The sequence below is a fragment of the Paramisgurnus dabryanus genome, chromosome 17, assembly GCF_030506205.2.
Source record: "Paramisgurnus dabryanus chromosome 17, PD_genome_1.1, whole genome shotgun sequence".
NCBI lineage: Eukaryota > Metazoa > Chordata > Actinopteri > Cypriniformes > Cobitidae > Paramisgurnus > Paramisgurnus dabryanus.
The window spans coordinates 28109449-28118889 of record NC_133353.1 but is presented as its reverse complement, the minus strand read 5'-3'; the positions used below and the strand labels follow the sequence as shown (position 1 = coordinate 28118889).

At 34.1% G+C, this 9441-nt stretch overlaps 1 protein-coding gene across 1 annotated transcript in view; it reads left to right on the top strand.

Annotated features, from left to right (window-relative positions):
• The window catches only part of dnajc27 (DnaJ (Hsp40) homolog, subfamily C, member 27), an 8833-nt gene extending 800 nt beyond the window's left edge, over window positions 1–8033 (top strand). Inside the window, exons 2-7 of the mRNA XM_065288426.2 lie at window positions 202–284; window positions 1708–1777; window positions 2057–2221; window positions 2381–2503; window positions 2652–2812; window positions 4872–8033. Of these exons, the coding sequence (XP_065144498.1) occupies window positions 202–284; window positions 1708–1777; window positions 2057–2221; window positions 2381–2503; window positions 2652–2812; window positions 4872–5004 (735 nt within the window). The 3' untranslated portion in view covers window positions 5005–8033. The remainder of the gene's footprint in view (window positions 1–201; window positions 285–1707; window positions 1778–2056; window positions 2222–2380; window positions 2504–2651; window positions 2813–4871) is intronic.
• The last annotated feature ends 1408 nt before the right edge of the window (window positions 8034–9441 follow it).

Here is a 9441-nt window from a genome sequence, read left to right as displayed (position 1 = left end):
CTGTTTTTTCATGTGTAAATGGTTTTTCAGTGTTTACTCCCTAATACACTGGTAATTACACCATCAAAACAATGAATGGCATGTTTATTCAATTGTTAGTTTGCTTATTGTACACTACCTGCATTTAGACATGCAAATAAGATAATAAAAATGTAAATCAAATTGGATACTTACAGAAATCTTAAAAATTTTTTATTACAGAGTTGCATTATTAAACGGTACTGTGAAAAGCGATTTGTTCCCAAGTATTTGGCCACTATTGGGATAGATTACGGAGTAACCAAGTAAGTGATGTGAGTTTGGTAAAATGATCAGTCCTTCTGTTTGTTTTCTCAGAGGTGAAATTTAGCGGCAAGCAAGAGTTTTATAACGTTTTCCATTTCAACTTCTATCATAATCATGTTTTGATTAAAACAAGAATCCCTTTGTGGTTGTCAAACTTTTTCGGCAGGCTGCCCGGCCCCCTTTGTGTACGGTGCATCCCTTTATGGCCCCCCAAAAGTAAATTTATGACATATAAATCATTTCAAAAATTTTAATTAAACAAAACATATTCAATTATGCAATGTGGTGCTGTTGGTTTATTTTTCTGAGGTTTAATTAAACAGAATTTATGATAAATTAATGCCTTTTATAAAATGTAATTTAACTGGGCCCCCCGGTCCCATCTCAGGGCCCCCAGTTTGAAAACCACTACCTTAGGTCATAGTAAAAATTTGATGTTGTTTATGCTGCATTTTTAAAAACAACGGACCTTTTGCTAATAAAAACATTATTTTTGTATATCATAAGTATATATATTACTCTCTGTGGGTCATTATCACGATTTTAATTATAAAACACAATTTGGTAACACAAAAAATATCATAACAAACATAGTTTTATTCTCTACTTTGCACAAAGAATAATTGTTTTTTATTGCTTTTCTGCTTAAAATCTCACTACCGTCCCACTATGTCTGACCAGCAACCGCATTATATGTTGTAATTTAAACAGAGTAAAATTAAAATATCTTGAAAAAAAATTGGGATGTTCAACAAGATGATTGTTTGAAAAACAGAGATATTTAAAATTAATTTTGTGTGAAGAAACACATCTGCCAGTATCTTTTAAATGGCCAAGTTAACAGATTATATTTTTACACAATGTGTGCACAACTTTTTTTGATTCTCATTACCGATACAGGTAGTTCAAATGGTTATGGTAATGAGATTTTTTTTAAGACCTTGTTCAAAAGAAATGTTCAAAATTGTGTAAAATGTCAGTAAAAGATTAGAAATTAATGTCTTTAAACATTTTGGACCTTTTTTAATAAAGAAATTGTTGATGCTAGTATTTTTAAAAAATCATGTTTGACATCTTGAAACCACAATTTTGTGAGAATCACCTGTTTACATTTGCCAAAGTAGTTATGAATATTAAAATTAAAATCATTGTTTAAATCAGGGGTGGGGAACCCTGGTCCTGGAGGGCCACTGTCCTGCACAGTTTAGTTCCAACCATAATCAAACACACCTGAAAAATCCAATCAAAGCCTTCAGGTTTACTTGGAAATGAAATGCAGGTGTGTTTGATTAGGGTTACTGTGCTGGATAGTGGCCCTCCAGGACCCAGGGTTCCCCACCCCTGGTTTAAATGAAAGCAGAATTACTCAGATTCACTCTGTAATGCAGTGGAAATAAATCATCTTTCTTTCTATAACCTCAGGGTTCAGGTTCGGGACAGGGAGATGAAAGTAAACATTTTTGATATGGCTGGACATCCATTCTTCTATGAGGTATGGCCTTATTTATTTTAATCTGTCAGTGTATTAGAAATGAAGTTTTGTTTCAATAAATGAGCAAACTGTGTTTATATTTAGGATTGTACATTTTCCTCTGACCACAGTGTGGTAGTATTGAGCTGCTGTCAGTATCATGTTTGAAGGACCTGATTTTGTCATTAGTTTTTTGTTGTCATACATTTTGCTTGAACAGAAAAAAAACGTTATTGTTACAAAGTTATTGATGGCTGTGTGTCTTCATAACGCAGAGAATTGGCATTGTGTGTTTTACAGGTTCGCAATGAGTTCTATAAGGACTCTCAGGGGGTGATTTTGGTCTACGATGTTGGGCTGAGGGAAAGTTTTGATGCTCTAGACAGCTGGCTTACAGAGATGAAGCAGGAGATGGGGTCCCAAGCCAACATGGAAAATATCATCTTCGTTGTTTGTGCCAACAAGGTCCACTTAACTTTAATAAGCGTGTTGTTAACAATAATATCTAATAATCATACTCTATGTTTGCTGGATTGTAAACTTGCATAGCATGGTATATACTGTGTAGTATGCCAAACTAAACCACATACTGTATTTTTAATAAAGTGGTGTTCTTTCCCATAGGTTGACCTGACCAAACGGCGTGTGGTAGATGAGAGTGAAGGAAGGCTTTGGGCTGAGAGCAGAGGATTTCATTACTTTGAAACTTCTGCACAGAGTGGTGAAGGCATCAATGAAATGTTTCAGGTGTGTCCTCAAAAACGTTGCTGATATCTGCACCTGCTCTTTAGAAATGGATATTGTGACCTAGTAACACAAAATCAGTATATGACTCTACCATTCTGTTTTAAGTACAAAATAACTGATGTTTATCTCCCGTTGACCATTTCCGAAGGCCTTTTTTTCTTCTATAACTGACATGTGTGAGAATGGAGGAAAAAGACCCACTCCAGAGGTCAGTGTCGGTTTTACAAAAGAGCAGGCCGACACTATCCGACGGATCCGCAACAGCAAAGACAGCTGGGACATGCTGGGTGTCAAACCCGGGGCAACAAGGTAAAATAAACAACCTTTTACATATTATTTTATATTACTAAAATGTGACCCTGTCTGTGAAAACCCAACTTCAAAGTCATTTTTTGTGATTTTGTTTTCTACATAAGATCATCTTACTTAAAGGAAAACACCACCGTTTTTCAATATTTTACTATGTTCTTACCTCATCTTAGACAAATGAATACATACCTATATTTTTTCAATGCGTGCACTTAATCTTTGTACAGTGTGTCGTGAATGTGTTAGCATTTACCCTAGCCCCATTCATTCCTTAGCATCCAAACATGGATGAATTTAGAAGCCACCAAACACCAAACCATGTTTTCCCTATTTAAAGATTGTTACATGAATAGTTACACGAGTAAGTATGGTGACACAAAACCGGATAAAAAATGAGAATGATATGGCAGAAAATTAAAAAATATGAATATGGCTTCTAAATCCCTGTTTGGATCCTAAGGAATGAATGGGGCTAGGCTAAATGCTAACACATTCACGACACACTGTACAAAGATTAAGTGTACGCATTGAAAAATTATAGGTATGTATTAATTTGTATAAGTTGAGGTAAGAACATAGTAAAATATTGAAAAACTGTGGTGTTTTCCTTTTAATGTAAAGAACATTTTGTGAAAATATAACCTTGAGATCTTTAATACTGACTGACTGACTAAGATTGAAATCATAGTGATATTATTGGTAAAAAAAAAAAGGGAACTTTGGTGTTTATAATTGAATGCTCCCTATTATTAGATTATGAGACTTTATCCAGAATATCACTATCCAAATCCTAAACATGTACTAGTGCTGTTGAACTTTTGTACTCTGTAGTCTTTGCTCTGGATGAATGGTTAGTTAGATATTGACTGTTGTACCGTACCATGAGTGTTGCAAAACAGTAAGGTCAATAACAAACAGACTCACGTGTGTACTTGCCAAATAATAAAAGCTGCAAAAAACAAGAATTGGCCAATAGTGTTTTCAGTGTGTATGTGTGGCATTTAAAATTGTGTTATTGTTATACAATAACAAACAGTAAGCCATGTTTTGACCGTTTTAAACTGATTTATTATGTAATTTATTTTATTTGGTGCAAGTCAAGCAATATGAATTTTTTAAAGGAATATTCCATTTTCTTAAAAGAAAAATCCAGATAATTTACTCACCACCATGTCATCCAAAATGTTGATGTCTTTCTTTGTTCAGTCGAGAAGAAATTATATTTTTTGAGGAAAACATTGCAGGATTTTTCTCATTTTAATGGACTTTAATAGACACCAACACTTAACACTTAACTCAACACGTAACAGTTTTTTTCAACGGAGTTTCAAAGGACTCTAAACGATCCCAAACGAGGCATAAGGGTCTTATCTAGCAAAACGATTGTATTTTTGACAATAAAAATAACAAATATACACTTTTAAACCACAATATATATATATTATAAGGTATTTAAAATCTGGATCTTAATGTGTGGTCACATTGCTGAGATTCAGAAACAACAAATATCACCTGGTATGAACCACTAGTGTAAAACCGGTTGATGTTGCATTTGGATTAGGAAGTTGATTTGGCTCTTTCCTTAAGCCCCACTTAACCTTACTGAAGGGTATGAGAGCCAATTGATGTTAATAAGTTTGTCATCCCTTCTAAAATCCCTCTATCTTTCCCTGTATTTCTGTAAGAAATTCCTACAATCGAATGGCTTACATTGCCCTCCAGCGCTATGTTGTTTTTATTTTATAACTCCAGTAGTAATAACCAATGTATTTTTTTCTCTGTTTTGCATTTTTAAACCAATAAAGTAAAAAAAAGAATATTTTTATTAAAACAAATGATGCATTGCTGTTATTTCCCATTTAGTTATATTATTATAGCAGTAATTGATGGTTGCTTGATTGGTTTAATTGTGTGGGTCAGATCATTAGATTCCCTCCAATGCAATAATCATTCCTAAATTCTATCCTACTAGCCTAATCAGGATCTTTATGACTTTCCCATCACCCTTCCAATAAAACAAAGTGAGCTTGTGTCACATGCTTTTATTTTATGCTTGTAGGGAGGAAGTCAACAAGGCGTACAGAAAGTTGGCTGTACTGTTACATCCAGACAAGTGTGTGGCTCCAGGCAGCGAGGATGCTTTTAAAGCAGTGGTCAATGCTCGCACTTCCCTTCTCAAGAATATCAAGTAGGACATGTGCTCATACACACGTGCATCTCCTTTGGTTTCCATTAAAAACATCTTCCTTAGTATATATCTGGAATATGCCATAAAAAAGAAGATCTTCTTTTATCTACAGTGTGCCACAAGAATGTTACTGTAATGAATTTTGTCTGTATGTCTGTTTTGATAGTTTGCTGTGGTGTTTTTTTAATTTATGTTATTATTTATGGTTTATTGTATCCATGTGTATTAAATTATTCTATTAGCCAGGACAATTTTCAGTATAAATAACATTGTAAGAATTTTTTTATCCTTTTTATGGGATTACTCATCCCAATGACATCCCAATAATGGAAGTATGTAAACTGGGTTTGGCACTTTAGTTAGGGGAACTTTGTAATGATACTAAAACCTAACCATGTTACATCCAACCTAGCTTGTGCATTTTAAATGTTACAGTAGCAAAATCTTTGCAATGTTCTGAGCTGTCAGATCTCAACCTAGATCACATGCACAGTGTCCACCCACAGTATAGACATACAGGTAAAAGATCACTAATTTACTAACTTTTCTGCTTAGTTGCACTTACTATGAGGAAAGACGGACAAATATGGGTGATTCTCATGAAATCAGATTTTTTTTAAAAGACCTTGAAGCCATTTTTTTTTTGCACATAAAGGATAAAGGTGTGAACTTACTATAACCATTATTTTTAGAGGATTTATATTTCCTATAGAATTATTTAAATTTTTTAGATTATCATTATCAAAAATTATCATTACCGCAACATGATATTTTATTAAATATATGCATTTACAAACTTATGTTTCGGTAATGAGAACTAAAAAGTTGTCCAGGTATTATGACAAACAAAATTTCAACTTTATCTGGAGAAAAAAAATAAGAACTGCTTACCTGGCAGCCATCTTGAATGTCACGGTCAATTATGTCTCTTCCAACATTTTTTTTTTAAATGTTAGTTCATTGACGACTTAAACAATGATTGAAAATTGTTGCGGAGGATGAGAAAATTGGTCTTGGACACATTTATATTCCTTATTATTGTCTCTTCATTTATCAGTGATCACCCAATACCACATGTTTCTTTACTGTAAATGTTTATAGTATAACATGCACTAAAGCTTTTAATTTTTTTAATTTTTTAATTATAAATAATTCCATGTCAAAGAACCCAAATCCAGTCGTGGACACGTTGCGGTAATGAAAATTATCCCCTTAATGTGGAAAAAAACTACGAAATTGGTTTGTATGATGTCATTTGAAATCGTGTGCAAAATAGTACATGAAGAGATGTTTGTAACTGTATGCTTCGTATTTTGATACAGTAGCATTTACTTTTATCAACATTTTTTAATGACACCTCATAAGTCTAATTTCGCAAGAATCACCCATATGGGTGATTCCCAGTCTTATCTCCACTTTATCTTATAGCTCACATAAGTTGTTTACATGTTCAATTCAACTCATATTTATTTATATAGCACTTTTACAATGTTGCATTGTCTCGAAGCAGCTTTACATGAAAAAAGAACAGGAAATTACATTTACAGCATAGAATACAATGTTATATGTCAATGTCATGAACATGTAAAGGCTGATGTATAGTCAATTTTTTACGGGTATGCAAGGGTCTGCGTACAGTACATGTGACGCAGTTTTCATCATCAGAAGAGTGCTTTTTTCTACTTTTATAATTTCGTTTTTTTTCTTGTCATTTATTATTAAAACATTTAATTGAAATATCAAAATCATTGTTATTGCTAAACATTAATTGGACAATTTTTTTGTGTCATTCACCACAACGGCAAGCAATTGCGCGACCCACCTTATCCCACTGTGTGACCCACAAGTGGGTCCCAACCCACAGTTTTAAAAACCTCTATTAAAGCTGTGCGTTCGACTGCAGGCGTGCATTCGCATACACGTAAAATACAGACTATACTCTGAGCTTAGGTCTCTTGTGTATTTCTTTGAATAACATATGACTAACTGAAGTGCCGTCGGTTCATTCACCTGTTAAGATTGTACAGTATGTTAATAACCTGTGAAAACCTAGCTTAAGCCATTTTAATTTTTATTTTAAAATTAAACTACAAGACTTTAGCCTGGATTTAACAGAAAGGGTCTCATATATCCAAATATTGGGTACAGTAATTAGTTTATATGATAACAGACTTAATCATGGTACAGTATGTGGTCAGTAGTGCCAAGACTGCTAAATGTTTTTTGTGTACAGTAAGTACAGTTTACTAGTCCTTAAAAACACATTGGAGTGTTTCCTAAAATGCACAGTTTAAAAAATAACTATTGCTAACTTTTCAATTCATTACTGTAAGTGTATTATGCATGAAAATGAATAGTATCTGATCCCAGGATACTGTACGGCAAAGGGTCTTTGTTTACACTTTACTGAGAATCAGCTGTTACAAACGCAGAGTTTCCAGATGTGCCAGCATGCATAAGCTTGACTGATGTGTAGGTAACCACTGTAATGCAAGTATATCAAATCTTGTATTTTTTTATGGAATTGTAGGCGTTCGTGTGATGTGAGTTTACATGTGTAATGCACACATTATTTATATTTTTAAACATTTATCTGAACAGAACATCTTTATTTCGAAGCACATTTTTGGGGACATTCAATAAGATGCTGCCTTGTTCACTACAGTATGTTGGACTATGTACCTAACAAATCAGACCTTACGCCAACCATAATGTAAAAAGGTCAGTACTGACTCTTATTATACCTTAATGTTTCATTATCTTCCCTTATTATATGATAATCAGATCAAACGTGGATCACTTGTGTATTGTTTATGCCTATTGTTACATTTCATGACATGGATTTGTCCGAGTATAAACGTGTTTAAAGGCATGAGCAAGAAGCATGAACAAACATGTTTGTTCAGGCGTGTTTACATAAATGTCAAGGCCACCGCATTATGGAAAAAGTTAGTGGCTCTGTTTTATGCACAGAAGCATTTACTTTCTCCAATTATGTTATATACTGTACTGTATTAAAGAAATAGTTGTGAATCGCTTGCTGGTTATGCGTTTTTATTTCTCAGTTTTAGAGATTACATTTAGTTTTATTCAAACACGCCATTCCCAATGCACATTGTTTGCACAAATTTTATTACACTTCTTTATTTAATAAATCCTTCTTCAGGCAGAATTTTTTTTAATGGAAAATCATCTTAATATATTTGTTTTGTGCGGTGATGTAAAATCAGCTGTGGCAAGAAAGATGTTGTGCATTCAGATTGTTGTGCTTTATCAGTATATGAAAATAATACTACAGTGAGATTAATTTAACCTTATTTAACTTAAACAAAAGTGAGAAGCCTGATTGCTTATATGTGCTGAAAGAAACAGATGGCTTAGTCACTTTCTGACCTGGCACATATTGTTGGTAACCAGATCAGTGAGAAGCACTTTATCCAGCTTACTTCCCACATTCCCTCAGTCAGCCTCCTATCCTGCTAACTGAAACCATGCATGATGGCTTGTCAAGAGCAGATCATAATTTGGCATCAAGAACAATTTCTAACTTTTCTCTTTAAAGCATCGAGTTTATTTAAATGACAGGTATGTGCTATAGATGGTATTCGAACATCCTTTAAGGCACATTTAATACACAATATGAAATAATATATGCAATGACCTAACCTCAACAATACAAATTTCCAGAGCAAATTTATTTTTACTAAAACTTTGGATATAAATTCACCTGTCATGACTGTTATCTTGTTAGCAGTGGCCATGTGCCTTAATGCATCACGTGCACGGGTGCTGAGTGGATAATCCTTTAAATTTCACCTTATTGCTGTGTGCTTGCTTGTGTGCATCTGTATTAGATCCCAGGCTCTCTGGACCCCTCATTTCTACCTTAAAATTTTCCTATTTTGAAATTCTGGATTGTAGCAGTAGATAAGCTGGGTAGCAGATGGGGTCCTGCTGTTGTTGGGAAGGGTCAAGGCAGGTTTTCAGACCATCTGGCCAGCAATCACTTTATAACATGGAGAAAGCGCAGCTAAGTAGACGCTCACATCTACCATGTTGGAGACGTCCGTCAAACTTGATTCAACGTCTAGATGCGCTTTAGGTGTGGTAACTGAGCTTTATGAATCATTTACATAGTAATGTTTTGCGTAGTTATGAGGATGAATGGAAACAGTCACTTTGTGAACTGATGGATTACACCTTTGAGACACAAGAATGTACCATGTTATGGTTGTGTCTGGAGCAATTTTACTTGGGTTAATGTTCACGGGCGAGGAACAGATGCGTGCATCATTGCAACATGTACCCATCATTGCAACCTTGCATTGCAACAGTAATGGCAAGTATCGCTCTCTGTTTGTTTTTATTGCAAAAAATCTGTTTGCTGCATTGTTTAACATTTGCATTTAACATTTAAACAACTGATTTATGATTTTAACAT